The sequence below is a fragment of the Scardinius erythrophthalmus genome, assembly GCF_964197995.2.
Source record: "Scardinius erythrophthalmus genome assembly, chromosome: 11".
NCBI lineage: Eukaryota > Metazoa > Chordata > Actinopteri > Cypriniformes > Leuciscidae > Scardinius > Scardinius erythrophthalmus.
The window spans coordinates 37,637,019-37,654,798 of record NC_138231.1 but is presented as its reverse complement, the minus strand read 5'-3'; the positions used below and the strand labels follow the sequence as shown (position 1 = coordinate 37,654,798).

At 38.6% G+C, this 17,780-nt stretch overlaps 2 protein-coding genes across 2 annotated transcripts; both read right to left on the bottom strand.

Annotated features, from left to right (window-relative positions):
• Positions 1–89: 89 nt before the first annotated feature.
• On the bottom strand, positions 90–4,186 carry ahsa1a (AHA1, activator of heat shock protein ATPase homolog 1a). Its single transcript, XM_081378549.1, has 9 exons — positions 3,652–4,186; positions 2,449–2,639; positions 2,284–2,366; positions 2,094–2,211; positions 1,914–2,005; positions 1,558–1,683; positions 1,318–1,419; positions 1,186–1,237; positions 90–959 (listed from the first exon to the last, which is right to left on the bottom strand). The coding sequence occupies exons 1-9, from the start codon at positions 3,729–3,731 to the stop codon at positions 787–789; spliced, it is 1,017 nt and encodes a 338-aa protein (XP_081234675.1). The 5' UTR covers positions 3,732–4,186; the 3' UTR covers positions 90–786.
• Positions 4,187–6,766: 2,580 nt separating this feature from the next.
• Positions 6,767–17,151, bottom strand: LOC308698672 (cell division cycle-associated protein 4). Its single transcript, XM_081378923.1, has 2 exons — positions 16,617–17,151; positions 6,767–10,655 (listed from the first exon to the last, which is right to left on the bottom strand). Exons 1-2 carry the CDS (start codon positions 16,766–16,768, stop codon positions 9,956–9,958), a joined length of 852 nt encoding a protein of 283 aa, XP_081235049.1. The 5' UTR covers positions 16,769–17,151; the 3' UTR covers positions 6,767–9,955.
• Between the last annotated feature and the right edge of the window lie 629 nt (positions 17,152–17,780).

Genomic DNA, 17,780 nt, shown 5'->3' with positions numbered 1-17,780 from the left:
ACATTTTAAAATTAATGTTTTAAATAGTCTTCAAATATTATATAATCTAAATAAGTAATGTTTCGATTGATAAGCATGTTTAAAGGCTCTTATTAGTTAAAACATTTATTTCCTGTTTTATTACAACAGTTTCCGATATTCCGATAAGATCTGACACACACACACACACACACATATATATATTTAAAAGGTATCATGATCAGACAATTAATTTGACTTCCACTTCATCACAGGCAAATATAATCTCACTTATAAAACACTCAATTTTAAATTTTTCAATATCTACATCTGGAATGCCCAGACATAACATTCAAATATAGATATTACATTAAAACATGACAAAATCTCTAATGCAATGGAATAACAAATACAAAAAGAATTTAGGCAACTATTTTCATTGAGAAGGCACAGGTGTTTGTGGGCATCCAACTAACCAGTGCAGGCAGGATACACAAGTGTTTCATATTCACACTTCCACAGATGTCATTTCTTTAATCCAACCCCTGGTTTCACAGATAAGACTTAAACCTATTCCCAGACTAAAAAGCATGTTTGAGTTTTAACTGAAAGTAACTTGCACTGACATATCTTAAATATGTCACTGACTATGTTTTGTCTCAAGATACACACCAGTAATGATTTTTTCTAGTGCATGTTTATAAAAGCTACTTAAATGTCCTAAATTAACGAAGGCCTAATCCTGGTTTAATCTAAGCCTTGTCTGTGAAACCAGGCCTACGTGTATTATGTCCCGAGTTTCTGGCATGACACAACATGAGCTTTAGCTTAGCAGAGCAGTGCTCCATATCCAAACGTCTGTTTAATGGCATCAAAGTAGTATCTCTGCCAGCCCTCTTTCATCCTTTCCTCCTCATTGCTGGGAACTCCTTTGGCCTCCAGAATCAGCTCTGTCTCACTGCCTCGATTCATAAAGTTTAAAATGACAGTTGCTGCATGTCCTGAAAGAGAATTAAAAATAAATCATAACTCAGATTAAAGCAAACAGACCCAACAATAGTGAAGAACAATGGCTACAAACAGTCCACAATGAGCAACACATTCCTCAGACTTCATAGATATTCCTTAATATATTCAAAACAAGTAATATAGAAAAGTAAAATGTATTATTAATACTAATATTAAAAGTGGATACATAAATAAACAAACAAATAAATAAATAAATACCAGCTGGCCAACTTGAAAACCTCCATCTCATGACAATTTTCTGGTCTGGAATCTAAAGGGAAAGGGCAAGATTTTTAAAATCAATTTTGAAAATTACTGTCATCAACAAAATTATTAAATGATTATTCTTACCAGCTCTGCAAATTGTCCGTGAACATTTCCTTCCAGTATTTGGAATTTGCCACCCGAGCACCCATCCACAAAAGCATAAAGATGTGTAAATGCCTGTACCATCTACACCATGAAAAGACAAGGAGTAAGTGAGTTCCACATCAAATAATCTATGCATAAAAGACCACCAGAATACATCTACATGTATTGTTTTGACTGCATTTGTATAGACTGACAGAACAATAGGAGAGTGATTCTGACCTCTTTGTTTAGGAAAATCCTGTACAACTCTTCTGGTGAGGTAAGGAAGGTGTCTTTCAGACTGAAAGACACTGTAGGAATTTTGACTCCAGTGTTGGAAGAGTTACCTGTAGTGGAGGACCCAATCTGTGGGGTTGGGGTCAATTTTAATACAGAGGTGAAAAGTTAAAGTGCACACATATAACTTTATTCCGAAAATAAGCACAAAAAAATAAATAACTGAAACAATAACTAAAAGAAAAACGCCTATAATGTTATACTTGCTGATCACACAGCATAAGTTTTGTATATATATATATATATATATATATATATATTATATCTAGCTGTTACCAGAAATGTTTATGAGAACATACTTGGGTGTTGTCCAGTTTGACCTTGGCTTGTGGCTCCTGATTCTGTTTGTTAAGTGCATTTTCAGTTGGTAAGATCATACCCTGAGAGAACTCTGTAAAAACAAGTCACAAGAATGTGATTAACTATACAAAATAAAACAAAACAGGTATGACTAATAAATGACGTTTTAGAACCCTCACCCGTTTTAAGATGTTTGACATAGTTGCCCAGTGCCGTTCTGACTTTCTTGACTCCCTCCTTCCTCATGAGATCAGTCAGCGGTGTGCTTGGCTGGTCTTTACACAGTGAAACACAGATCTGTACATACAAACATAAGTTAGATTTTTCATGCAACATGCTCGTATTTTATTGGGAGAGAGGTTCACTTACATCTAAGTCATCCATGTCATTTTCATCAGAGAGATTTGGTATTTCCACAGTGCCTTTATATTTGATTCCAATTTTATTTGTTCCTGAAGTGAAGAAAAAAAGATCTCGAAGATTCACCAATGCACCAATTATTACGTTGTGTACGCAAACAGAACTTTCATTCACCTGTCCATGAGGCTTTAACAACCCACTCATAGAAGAAGATGAGTTTCCCTTTGCGGTTGTTGATGGAGGCCTCGCCGTCTATATTGCTGACATCTGTAATTTTGCATGAGCCTTCTTCACCCTCTACATGAATCCCAAGAAGGAGGTTATTTATTACATCTTGAGACCAACTTGTGACATCTCTTTCTGTCCTGTAAGAAGATTAAGAAAATTAAATAATTATAAACATCATTTATTTTATAGAAGTTGCATATGATTCATGTTTCAAAAGAGAATTATGAAACCATTAATCTCAGTTTCTCCAAATTTGGGGAATAAATCAGACTGACCAAATAGACTGTCTCTTTAAGAATCTTTACAGTGGCATACATTGGCGCACACACATACACATGTGTTATATGTGTTTGTGTTGTATTGGAATCAATAAAATAAGTGTTTTTATTGTTTCGATTGCCTCCTGTGGGACTTATAACTACAAACTGAGCCTCAAAAAAGAAAAACCACAAGGGAGTCTTTACGTCATCCCTAAAAAACTTCAATCTGTGGGCGGGTGAGCACTTTATGGTTTAGGCTAGATTTGACTATATTTTGAAACATACATACATAACAAAGTTAGACATTTCAAGTGGGACAGTTCAAAAGTCTTGCTCTGTTTGCTTTTCATCAGAGCACCCTGAATCTAATTCTGTCTCGCATTCATACTTCCAAAAATAGCTTGTGCCTGCCCCTCACATTCAACTACAGGACATTCCAGAGGCTTCTGCAAACACTGGAAAAACTAACCTAAGGGCTCTGAGAATCTATTAGAACAGGCAGTAGATATGAAATATCAAAGTTTCAGACGTTCCCTGCGATGTGACATGCAATATTAAATTTTAAACTGTCAATCATCTATTTTTATATGTGCTACATCTGTTTCTGTCCTCACATTCTGTCCTCACGTTGAGATTGAATAGTTGAGCATGTGAACGTAGAAAGTGATCAATAACAGAACCTATAGCCTACATTTATGCATATTAACTTAAAATCTAGATGAATAAATATGAACCCTCCATATGATGGGAAATAGAATTTCATTTATTGAGAGACACTTCATAACAGTCCAACAGCATTAGAGGTATGCCCTTAACAACACTGTATTGCAAAGAGCGACAAAAAATACTCCTCGTTTTCCCAACTGGAGGACATGCACGTGCTACTTACCAGTGCCAGTTATTAACATTTGTCGCGTCTGATCTTTCTTCCACAATCCAGCGCGGGTCCCCCTCTCCCCATTTGGCCATGACAGAATTTAGCTGATTTAATAGAACTGAGATGTTCCGATAAACTGCGGATGCGGCTAGTTGCTCAGATTGACATATGTAAATTCGTGCATAAACGTATGCAGCTGCAGCTGAGCTGATTTGCTGCGTCGATGAAACTTGCGTATAAATATTCACGAGAATATTTAGGAACAGAGAACGAGTAGGCCTATTTAAAGTGCACAAAACAAAACTGTTAAGAGTGGGAACTCATAAGGAGGCACGGAGTAAAAGATAAAGATGTATGTAAGGAGTAGTCGAGAGGTAGCCTAAGTTGTCCGCTTAACTAGTCGTCAGCTGCCCCCCAAAGACCTTTATTAAGCCCCTTAGAAAGTACCAGAACCGGAACTGGGAGAAGATGAGAAGCTTCTCGGAGAAACGAGAAAGCTGCGAGTGCGGACCTTCCTGGGAATAGATCCTCATTACCTCAGTACAACCCTCTAAATCTCACCCTCACAAATATCATCTCTCTACTGGACTGAAATTCAGGCAACCCCATACACCCAAGTTAACTGTATTGAATGTCTATGTGTAGTGTATATTACACTACAAATAGGGTACTGGGGTATTTAGCTACCCTAAATGACAAATAAAATGTCATAAGTAATATGTTATTTTGGACATTCAAATACAATAGCCTATACATAGATTCATATAGTAGGCCTAAACTAAACAATATTTAGGAGAGTGAAAGAAACAAATTTTTACTAAATGCGCCAGTTATATTTTTTCAAATGCTTAGGCTGCTATTTGTCATAAATAGCTTGTTAGCAACATGGTGCAAGCTGACCATAATGAAGGGCTACCAATGTTTTTACCTATATGGTTACTGGTTTTAATACAAAGTTGACAGTTAAACCTGTTGTTATGCAAAAACTATGGTAAATTGTGCTAAGGTTAGGAAAGTGCCTTTGAAACACTGAAACTCTATCCATTTATGAAGAGTTCAGATGCAAAAGCCTCTAAGTGCCATCTGAAATTTTCTTCTAGAATGATCATTTTTATCAAGCTCGTATATTTAAGTTCAGTAATTTCACTTAAATGACAATTAATAGGTCATTTTCATTGCCATTTAAGTGCAATTACTGAACTTAAAAATACGAGCTTGATAAAAATTATCATTCTAGAAGAAGAGGCTTTTGCATCTGAACTCTTCATATATTAACCAACCTTAAATTTACTCTGTTTTATTTTTTATTAAATTATTTCTGTTAGATTATGCCAAATCAAATGCAGAGTGTGTCCAGCAGGTGGAGCTCAGGTAAAGAGTGCTGACTGACCTTTGATTATCAGTCTGATCTTCCATGTTGTTGTGCAAGAAAGTGTTATGATTCTACAATTATTGGCATTTGACAGTCATTATTTCACTCCCACTGTCATTAAATTAGAGATCTTAAATTGTTAAATCAGTTAATTGATAGATCTTAAATCATGTTTCTCCTCACAACTGCCTGATCACCTTAAAATTAACCGGACTGACATTCTATCAGTTTATCATATCAGAAACAAAGTTTACCATTATTTCAGGAAGGCTGCTAGTGTTAGTATAGATTGTTAACTGTCAGTGTCTTGGTAGCAGGACACCTGGCACACTTTATATTGCCTTTTTTCCACATATTTTAGTAATCGCCATACATTAGGTAATACTTAAAACCGTTTGTCAGGCTAATTTTTTTTTTTTTTTTTTTTACATCAACTTCAAATTTGCAACACAACTTGGTTAGACATATGGTTTATCCAAATTATTAGTCCAATTATTAGTCCAAATTATTTTGTAAAATTTAGGTTTGTATTCCAAAGCATTCATGAATTGCAACCATTTAAGTTGAGATCTGTGCTGAAAAAAGGGGGGTGTCAGTTAACAGGTTATAGGGTAAAGATTAACAGGTAAGCATTATTATATATCATGTTGTTTAAGGATTTGCTATATTTTAAATGTTTTTTCTTGGCAGGAAATGTATTGAGCACATTAAAAGAACAAGAAGAAATGCCTTTTAAAATGGCATAAACAGATTCCTTTCAAATAGCCAACATATAATCAAATGAATTATTCAGAGGAAACTGACAGGTAAGCATCTCATGCACTTGACCAGATTACCTGAACAGGAAGTGTGTAGTTCTGCTTTGTGTGCAACAGTGGTGTAAATGTAAAATGCATGAAAAAATGTAGTCTTGACACATGTGTAAATATGAATCATGTTGTTATTGTTCAAATAATTATAATTATAGGTATATTATACACGAATCTAGTCTAATCAGTAAGAATATGTTCAGATCACATTTATCTGAGAACCACAGTCCTGTCACCATGCCACAGCAAGGAAGACTTTGAGAGCCACACTGGTGTTTTCCTTTTTCAGTCTAAATTGACTTCCCCCACTTTGCTGACTTTGTTCTTCTTGGCAGCTGCCATCAAGCACAGCAACTGCAGTGATATCCCAGGAGGAGTGCAGCAGTGCCCTCCAAGAGCAGACAGTGGTGTGTTTATGATTTTCAAATGCTTTTAACACTTTTATTTTTCTAAGATAGAAATAAAATAAGAATAGAATGATGGCTGAGACTTTATGGGGCCGACAGCAGATTTCTTCATACAAGATGCTTCAAACATCTGTTTGTTGCAAGCAATTCGAGCCATGTGCAAACGGCCTCCAGAAAGCCATCTAAGAGTCTAAATTCAAATGGTTAATAACTATAGAAAGCGAACATCATTTTTTATTTATTTTTTTAGATATGACATGCATCATGGTGTAAAATCTCAATTTTAATGCACTACCCTTTATGGCAATTCATTCTACCATTTATATTTGTGTAGTATACGCAATATGGTGAATAATATAGCATATAATGCCAAAAGAAAAACATCTATCAACATGCATTCAGTTTGCCTTAAGGTGGCAATGTCCATCTTTTCTATATTTTGAACCGCCTTGGTTTACTCCACATTGCCAGTCGGTTTTTATCACTTTACTTTAAAAAAAAAAAAACAAGTTTCCATTTCCATTTTTTTTTTTTTATTTGACATACTGACCTGCTACAATATTGCATAGAATATGACTGCAAAAGAAAATGCTTTATTATTTACAGACCTCATATAAAATCTGTGGTCGAAACAGATAGCAACAGATCAAAAGACAGTTTCTGGGGGAAGAATAAATTGTAGGGATTAAAGTCATTGTTTTATATAAATAAATAAAAATACCTAGCCATGTATTCATTCAAAGGTATATAGGCTCACTACATTGTGTCATTTGCCAGTAGGCAAAACAGCACTTTATATTCATTTTTTCATATTGCACTTAGGACAAAGTGACATTTTGAGGTTTCTGATATTACAATTTCATTAGGATATATATATATATTTTAACTTCGCTTAAAAAATAATCTGCCAAATTAACAAGATGAGGTGATGTTTAAAGCTTGCTATTTTGTGCATCACAACCAAGCAAATTTGAGAAGGACCAAGAAAATACAAACTCTTGCTGCTTTATGTATTCTCTGTGCAACCGGTACATCAAAAGTACCGTACATTATTTGAGTAAGCCGTTCACGAGTCTACAACACAGTGTGAACTCCTTTTCACCGCTGCTCGGTACATTACTGCAATACATGCTGAGACTAAACCATAATGAACATTAGTTTAAAACCAGAGGCTCCTGGGGCTGATTATTGTAAAACAAATGTCCTTCAAGAGACTGAAATTCAAGCAGCAGGACAAATTACATTTAAATGAGGCCAACAACTGAAAGCTCTCCTCGATTAACTTAACCACTTTCGCATAAAAAGTTAAAAGCTGCCTAAACTGCCTGGTCCAAAGGGAACTGAACACACAGTAGAGAACGCCCCATCATTGTTCAGTTCAGAGTCAGCACAGATCAAAACCTTTACAAATATTTCAATGATAAACATCTCTTCATAATTCTGCATCATCTATGTACATGTTAATTATTACTAAGAAGAGGAGGTGAAGTACAAATCACGCTTCAAAAAACAAATAAACCCTCCTAAAGACCGAAGTCTACTGATGATATGTCACTCTTAAATAAAAGCAATATATTATCTCATGATCTTCAGTCAAAAAAAATAAAAATAAAATCAAAACACAAGAAAATGTATAAATACAAATATATATATACAAACAACACAAATAAAAAGAGAAAGAAACAAACTGATCAAGCTTACAAAGCTTAAAAAGCTACACACTTATTAGGATCCACAGCTCTCAGCATTAAAAACAGGTTGCTGATGTAACGCCAATGGTCACACCATGTTTTCTAAAATCTGTGTGTAAACTTTGTGTGTCGGGTTTTCTCTGCGGCGGTGCAAGTGTCTTGTGAGGGGGAAGGCAGGGTGGGGCGTCTGCGAGCCTGAGATTAAAGGACGACGAAGCACTTCTCTGCTGCCACCTTGAACTCTATAATTAGTTTACTATTATTATTATCATATGAATATCTCATTGTATTTTTGTTGCAATGCCTAAATTTAATTCAAATTAAGACTAAGTTAGTAATGATTAGAGAGCCATCCATAGGCAAGGGAACACATTCCAACCAAATTGAACCACTTCTTGTTATTCTATTCCACATTAAGAACAAAACTCCTCCCTTGGATCAACACGATTGGTCGGGAAGAGAACGGAGCCCCTCTGGGCCCCTCTGGGGGCGGGGCTTGTTTTGAGCGCACCAATGCGAGTGAACACATACCAGCTGTTGTCAAACTCTCAATGTAGCATTTACCACTAGCACGGCTCTCCACGTGACAGAAGCTGTTTGCTTTAACTCCCCCCTCCCCCCTTAATCTCGCTCTCTAGTTCTTCCCCTCCCCCTTGTCTCTGCCCTTTCTTAATGCAGACCGCAGCTTGTGGCTCTTTGCATTCGATTGCACCAACTTGGAGTTCAGTGGATGTAAATGCAGCACAAATATGAAGTGCCTTCGCTCTGGTCTACCATCTTGTGTTGTAGCAGTAACTAATAACTTAAAAGTTGTGGATGAGATGGCTCAAACAGGCCTAAAACTTGTGATGAGAGGAATAAAGTAAGCAGGTGAGACATCAGTTCGGGTTAATCGGTTTCTCGCGAGTAAGCTTGGACATTCAGAAACGGTCTTCGAGACCACAGCAACAAGATGAATCCACGATCAGCTTTTTGCAGTGTAGATCACAATGAAGGACAGTATGGAGGAGATGTGGAGCCACATTCGGGTAATGGCTTCTTTAGATGATAGAGGGTCGTGCTAAATGCTCAAAAAAGTGGGAAAAACCCATGTAGGGAAGTTCACAGGGGTAGAGCAAGAAACTCAGGCAAGTCTATGTGCGGTTCCACAGTGTGCAGTTCATCGTCGGCAGTCTTCCTTCTCCATTATAGGCACTATGTTCATACGAGGGATTCGACGGTGGCTGTGTCTGACAATCATGTACGTGAAAAGTAGAAATAGCATTAAATTCCAAGTGATTAGAAAATATATATCACTTTTTACACAAGCAACAGCTCGTTCTGAAACCAAAAGTCAGAAACGTTTCGGAAAAAAGTTGAATAGAAAGATCGAGACAAAAGCATTTCTTCTACAGCTTTAGCTTTGGACTGAATCCTACCATTTGAGGACAGGCTTTCCTGTGAACACAGAGCCATATATAAAACAATCAGCAGTTTTTTTTTAAAGTTATTTGGAGAGAAACCATTCAAATACAGATGTAACAATGACAGTCTTTGTATAGAGAAAGAGCTCTTGGTATCTTGAGAGGTAGTGTGAGTGCTGCATGTGCATGACATGATCTGATAATTGTAATTACTGACAGTAAATGTAATGTTTCAGAATTGAGTGGAAATCACCGAAAAAAGCTACGGAGCATCCATTATGATCCACTTTTCTTCCATCTCCTCCTCTTAAAGTCACTATTCAATATAAATAAGTGTCAATGGTAATACTTCGTATTTGTTTCCAAAGTCCCTGCATATTCATATCTTAGTTTGCTTAAATATGAAGGATGGGAGCGTAAGCTCGGCCATCTGAAGTGTCTTAAAAATGTGCATTTATCCTACAGTGAGTGTGTGTCAGGCAGTTTCCTTTTATTATATATAAATATAGCAGTCCTTTGTATAAAAATAGATAAAATATTTGTTTGTTTAAAAAAAGAAAACGCGTTGTATAATTCATTTTCCATAGAAAACATCGGGATGGCTGAATGAGGACACTGTGGTGCGAGCTGTGGTTCAGGAGCGCACCAGGATCTCCATGATGTGGTCCAGGTCGTTGAGGTCTGAGAGACAAAGCTGCAGGCTGCTGTTGGAGGTGCAGCTGGAAAGGCTCTTGAGGCCATCATCCACCCCACCGCTTCTCTGCGCAGGACACGGCAGAACAGAGATGTCAGAGGAGTCGTACATTGACGTGTCGATGTCCTCAAATATGTCATCTAGTGCCAAGTCTGTCAAGTAGCTGGTGGAATTTGTAATCTCAAATGAGCCGAAGAGTGAATCCAACGACCTTGTGTCGTCCTCATCAGCGAAGGATGTCTCATTTTCGGCACCGCCCAACTGGACCTCCTCATCATCATCAGCCGTTGTGAGGGGAAATGAAGGGGACAGTGCTCCAGTTAGGGGTTGAGGACAGTCTAAGGGCACGGGAGGCAGGTCAGGGAAGTGCCGTGGGGTCGAGGCATGAGGGAGTGAGGGGCCTAGCAGGGCTGGTGGCAAAAAGGTTTCCCCCTCCTGTCTCATCTCCTGCTGAATCTGGCGGAGGGTGTTGGCCAGCAGGACCGAGCGGTGTAGGCTGGGTTCAGCTCGCCGCTGGCAGCTTTGTAGCTTGTCCAGACACAAGTCCAGCACCAGCTGCCTCTGCTGAGGATATGGCAAGTCCTGGGAAGGGTCCTCACATGTGCTCAGCTTACGTTTCACCCCCCTGCCCAACATGTACCTACAGACAAGAACAAAGGAAAGTTAGGAAAAACTGGACAGGAACACTTTGTTAGCTGGCCTACCTTGCAGTGAAATCAAACAATGCATAAAGGAGCATGACAATTACTTGTACTTCAAGCTTCATCTGACAATATAGTTTGCAAGAACACATCAGAGGGATGTTATGTAGCAACTCTAATGTTAATTCGCAAGTGAGACGCATTGAACAAGCCTCTCTATAGACCACTGATCTATAGATCAGTCTGGTCACAGAACAAATTAAATCCCATAGGTGGGTCAATGACACATAAAAGTGTCCACAATAAATAGAACAAAAATAATCTCTCAAAACAAATGGGCAAAGTTTTTTACAAAAATCATTTTTAAGAAAGATTTCAATATAGTGAGTTATGTGGTGTAATCAAGTAAAAAGAAGTAATATTTATGACAGAAAATGTTTTCCTTACACATTGAATAGACCTTAGTCAGGTAGCGGCATGTTTCATTTTTGACAGGAATGAATGAAAGTGGGGCTGTGAGGAATAGAAGTACAGCTTGTTCAATGGATTGCACCGTTGTTTAACAAGATGCCAGTTGTCCAGCTGACAAAACTTCTTTATAAAAACTAGGGCTTCCCCCCCAATAGTCAACTAAATGTTAATCGATGAGAAGAGGCTTAGCTGACCAAATTTTAATTATTCGGGTATTCACAGAAAAAAAAGTCACAGAGTCCGACGGACAGATCATTAACACGGCTTGTCAATGTGGTAATTATGTCGGTCAGGAAATCCAAACGTTCGCCTTTCATCCATCAACATCAAATATGGTTTCTCATTTGAAACAAGTAGTTACTAAATTTGAGCCACTTTACATAGATGCTCGCATAGCTCTAACATAAGATAAATGTGCACTATTATTAGGCGCATAAACAAGTGCTAGTGTGGAGTGTGAATGCTAAATTAGTACAGAGCTAACTGAATGACATGTTTAATGTAGCATGCATTTCTCTCTATAGACACATTCACTATACTGTGGAGATGACGAGCCAGCATTGTTCTTTGCAGCCGACACTGACTCAGAAAACACCAGTTTATTAATAAATTAAAAAGTTCAGACAGTCTCCTGCTTTTTTCCCCTAATACATTCATATTCATTAGGCTACTTTGGGCCAGTGCGCTTCAAGATAATGTTAATATTATGGTTTTGTATTTCTCTGTAATGTACAACAATGTTAACAATATGATATTTAATATTCTTTCTAAGCCCTGAAACTCAAACTATTTTCCAATGCCACATCCCAAGTATATATTTAAGTCATTAAATGAATATCATAAATGTGTGACTAGTCGACCGATGGCTTAAACGAATGACTACCTGTGGACTAGAAAAATCTTTAGTCGGGGCAACCCCAAAAACTTTCAGTAGATAAAATCTCAATCAAACATTTTGAAGTTTTGAAAGTTGTAATTTCTGTAACTACATGTGATCTAGGACCTTTACAAGAATGCTTCCATGTTCTACTGTTTCCTGTAGAGTCCAATGCGCAGTTTTCTCCAGTTATTAACTTTGCATGATGATAACCCAACTGTGAATGTAACAGCACCATGAGAGTCATCGGTGCAAACAGACTATTGCTGAACTCTGTTCTTGACGAACACTTTTGCCTTGAAATTTGACTTATCTGAAACTCGACTGATAACAAAGCTTTAACCCGACACAGCTCCTCATCCCAGAGTGGGGCTTCCAGAGAGGTGGATGCATTAGCTGAAGCTCCTCCTGTCTGCGACTGCAGTACACTTGAGAATAAGATCATGCTTCATTAGCGCTCCCTTCACACAGCGGAGGAGGATACGCAGCACAGGAGCGCAATGCTTCCTGCTGCAGCTCTCCAAAGCCTTCTATCCTGCGAGCGATACTTACAAGCAAAGACCTCCTTCAAGTCTAATACATTCTTAAAAACCAGCGTCCCAAAAAGGGTTTTTCACAGCGACGCCATGCCATAGAAGAGCCATTTTTTTCTGTGCATTTGAAATGTTATTCATGCAACTTCCAATGCTAATAAAGAATCTTTATTTTTAAGAGTATATGGAGACTGCCATGACCCGTACCTGTCAAATCTAAATCGTAGAAGTATGAGGCAATTTTTCAGTTCATCTAACATATGCAATTTCACACTCAAAGCTACATATTCCAAGCCACAATTTTTGTTTGAGCCAAATATTTACGCACAAAGAAGAGCGAAATGTGGCTTGTGGGCACACGATTTGAATCCCAACCATAACTGCTCTGTCAGATAGCCGCCTCGGATCTAATGAGCTGGAGTTTGAGTGGAAAGGGCTGTAAATGTGAGAGACTGTCTATCCACCTCTGCGCTCTCTGTTGTGTAGGCGCCCCCCTCTCTACATCCATCACTCTGAACGAAGGCAGACATCCCCCGCAGGTCTGGTCACTGACTGCTCTTCTCTCTACTGCAGGGTGCAGAGGAAGCTGCAAGAGCCAAGAAGAGCCTCTCGTGTTCAGAAGTGAGATGGATGCAATGCATTATACTGCGAAGTCTCCATCCCATCATGTAGAAAAATATGCAGTCTGAAGTCTTAGTTTAGGTAATAGATACAGTGACGTGAACAATATCAGTCGTGAACCTTAAATGAGGCATGAAGGGAAAGACAAGGAACAATAACATTTAATTAATTAAAAGAACAACTTACACGATTTGTTATTAAAACACTTTCAATGCTCAGAAACAGACCGAGCATGTGTGGCGCATGCATGGACTGCAGCGTTCAAGTGTGTCACGCTGAGGCTAGCAGTTATATAACCATCCATGCTAGCAGAGCACTCTGGGCTATATTCCTGCTCAGCCCTATAGGTGCCTTTCACAAAGTAGTCACAAGGCTTCGAAAGGGACATTTTGTATTCCTGCAGATTTCACAGCTGAATTCCGGCAGGAGCACACGTGTCTCTGTCAGCAAAAGAAAGCTATAAATGAAACATGAGCGAGCAAACCACCTCTACGCAAAAACAATATAACCAATTAGAATATGAAGTGGAAGAATTTATATTACATATGGTTAAAGGTTCGAAAAAGGTTATAATGACTGATCCTTGCACATTAAATTTTGCTTTATAAAGCTTCTTCAAAGGTGCTCTAAGCCATATCGGGTGACGTCACTTCTTGTTGACGTTCAAAGTAGTATTGTCAAACAAAAGGCTAGCTCGACCCTCCCTCCTCCGTGCTTTTCCAATGTAAATTCAAGACTTTGCACACTCCTTCTCCTTTTCCCTCTTCTTTGCTATTTGTTCATCGGAACGTCGTCTCTTCGGTCATGTGTCAGCCATATCAAAATTCAAGAGAATTTAATTCTAACGTTAGTCGTTGTCTAGGACATCTCTCCTCAAGCTAACTTCCCTCTTCATGCTTCTCTCTCCTCCACTCCCCACACACCCCTTTCATGTGCACCCGCACCAACCCCCCAACCCTAAATCATTCTTGTTGGTTATTGGCTGGAACACTGTTTGTTATGTTTCTTGGTCCAGGTTGGGTCAGTTTGTTTTTGTTGCCGTTTGTGGAGCCTGGGCTGTTTACAGAGACCACGTTTTTTTACAGTGTGTTCAGGGGACAGGCAGCTAGGGGATAGTGAGGAGATGTTTGCTGTATGTGACAAAAAATGTTTCGGCCTAAAAACGTGTGACATCGCTTAGAGCACCTTTAAAGAAGGAAACTGAACAACTTGGAATTTGACCTGGTCTCTATAAAGTCTCGCAGCTTTAAAGCAGCAAGACATGACTTAAATTGGGCCCCTCTGGTTAGACGGGCCTGTGTGGTCTGCTTGCCATGGCAACAGCGGTGGATGAGAGACTGGCGCTTGAGTGGCACAGAGTCTGCAGCTCAAAGACAATAAGCACAACTACAGAGACAACCATAAAAGTGGGTGAACACAATAGGATCCATAGAAGCAGCATTGCAGCAAAATATGTTGGGTTGCATCAGTCCAGGTCTGCACATATACATGATGGTACTTCAGCCTTTTTTTCCTTTTTTTACACCTAGAGGTAAATCAGAAGTGAAGGCCACCATGGAAGTCCCACCATGACTACACAATACAATGAAACAGACCAACCGATACTGAATTTTTATATGCCTAATAACCAAAATGCTGAATTAATTTTTCATATTGCTGCAGTTTGACAATAATAACCATGATCATTATTTGTTAATAATAATTAACACTCAATATTATTACCTTTATTATTATTAATTAATTATTATTGAACAAAACTTTAATATTAATGATTATGTTGTCCTTAATGTATTGGTTAAATGTTACTGTGTGAAGCGTAGTCTCAATAAAAGACTACTGTACTAGGCGAGTAAAAAAAAGAAGAAAACATTCAGCGTTTTAAAGACTAGTAGACTTAGTATTAATACTGATTGTGAAACACGCAAATGAGGCTGAACAACTGAGAAGTGCACTGTACTTTATACTGCTACTACTTTAACTTACAGCAGCAAACCAAAGCATAACTGAATACCAACCTTGTGCCACACAAAGAGATACAACAGTTTCACTTAAGGTAGAGAGATAAGGACTTCATTTCCATTACTGTGTGGTTAGTACCTAAAATAAATAAATAAATGAACTGAAGACCACAAAGTGACAGACACAGCACTGAAACAATCTTTAGTCACACTCTGAGCACAAGATAAAGAGTTTTTTTTGCATTTCTGTACAAGAGCAAATCAAACTGATGTGGTTGTATTTTTAAAAAAAAATCTTTTTCTCTTTCAGTTTCCCTCCCTTGGCCCTCCCACCGCCCTATTAGATGCAGTCACGATAAGAGGAGAGCAGGAAAGTCACAAAGAAAAAAAAAGGAGCAAGTGAGTAAAAAAAAAAGAGAGGATGTACGTAAGCCAGAGCGAGCAGGAGAATCAAGAAAGGTTAGTCAGAGAGAAAGAGGGAGGAGAAAGATGGATTGAATTGAGGACTGTAAGTAAGTGCACAGGGGGTTGACTGAGTAGGAAGGAGGGAGTAGGTGGCAAATGCCATTGACAAGCCGACTAAGTCTTGAATAATGAACCATTGGGTACACAGGCCGGATGTCTTAGTTTGGGCAGCTTTGTAACTGGGCGGCTCCAACAGACTGAAAAAGTGACTCAGGGTGTTAGTCCCGCTGACAGACGTGAACAGACGCTCATACACAGCACGCTTGTCTTTATCAATGGTCTATCCTTTGAGTTAGTGGTGGAACATCTAGAAAGAGATTCAGATGGATTTTGATAAATTTACTATGGCATTCTCTTTCCAAAAGATGGCTGAACCTGAAACTGCACTTTAAGTTTAAATCACTTTAAGTCACAGTATGAAACACATAATTACTCCTTAAAAAGTGATGTAAAATTACACATTCATTCGAATAATAGGAATTTTGGTAAAACCGAAAACACTTGATTTGCATTCATGTAACGTTACTCTTGACTTTCGCTTTTGCGTTGTTTACGAAACATGCATCTGAAAAATCGTAAGGATATTTTATTCTTTAAAAATAAGTTTAGTTAGAAAAAGAAAATTGTCCAGTCACATTTCGACTCAACGTTAGTCGGGTCCAAATATCAGTGTGGCAAAATCGATCCCGTTACGCAACCGAGACCACGTACGACTTAACAGGAGAAAGAAAGCGGGAGGTACAAAAGTTGTGTTTATATGTTCACAGCGATCTAGAATAATAAAAAAAAATTGTGTATAAACAAATCATTTTGCTAGGACTCCTCCGGTTGTAAATAAACTAGTGTGTAACGGAGTAGCAACTACTCAAAGCTCAAGTATCATCATCAACATAAACTCGAGTTGTTACGTAAAGCGGGACAGTGCTGATCAGTGCTTAAATGTAAAATAATTTTCAAAAACAAAATGATACCTAAAAGATCGCCGACCAGAATCAAGTGTCATTCAGAAAACAGTTTATGACTTCAAGTCTTTACCTTGACGAGGAAAGGACACCACCATCTCCGCCGGGCTCAACTTCCTTCTTCACAACAGGGGACTCCACATCCAGTCGACACATAGATACAGTGGGAATACCGTTTTTTCTTTTCATGGACGCCTCGAAAGCTTTGATATCCCTTTGACCCATACCATTATGTCTGGCTCAACCAGTTGCTTCGTTGTTTAGCGTTTATTACAACCAACTACTCTCGCAAGACGTGAGCGCGCACTGCTAGCCTCCGCGGCTAAGCTCACATTGATGCGCAGGGAATTAGCCAGTTAGCTAGTTCGTACTTGGCAAAGTATGGTCTCTGTCTAATATGGAACTACGAAATGAATTTACACGAGTTACTCGAACGACCGCTACATTCTCTTTGCTGATAAAAATAAGACGTACGTTTGTTTAAATCGGTCGCTGAACTCCGCGTTGAGCTTCTGGTCCAAAGTCTAAACATTATTTTGCGCAAAACTACGCGACAGACCGCGCAGGCACGAGAGCCGAACTCTCGATATACTGTAGAATCAACGGGAAAAGAACTCAGCTGATTGACGGTCGTCAGATGGCATGGCTGTGATTGGTCGAACGCGACCTCAGACCCGCCTAGTAACTGCCCCTGATTGGTGAAACGCGTGTTCTGCCCCCACCCATCTAGTCTATCACATTAGTCCCTCATACATGGAGACATGCCCACAGACCGAAAACGTGACTGTTCGGAGCACTGGCTACCAGACTATAGTACATCTGCATTGTAAATGGCACGTTTGTGGCTTTTCATTTCCTTTTTGCTTTTTTTTATTTGCCAAGCAAACCATATCTATTTTAGGAAAACTATCTGAATACTATACATGATGACAGCTATATTTTTGTTGAATTTTGTCTAAATGATGCATGGTAAAGCTGATTTATTTTAGTCGAATCTGATACGTTAGGTAACAAAACCTCACAACAAGTGGGTTGGATAATACAACAATTTCTGACATACAACCTAATAATATCCGCGAGCGAGCGGAGGGGTTTAAACACTGACGTTCACTGAGTCAAATCTGCTGACGTCACTTGCGTCAGAATTCACTCCGTACAGAATAAAACAATGACGTTTTGTGCATAATAATAATATACACGTTTTTGTGTTTTCCTGACATTACTAACAATTAACAGT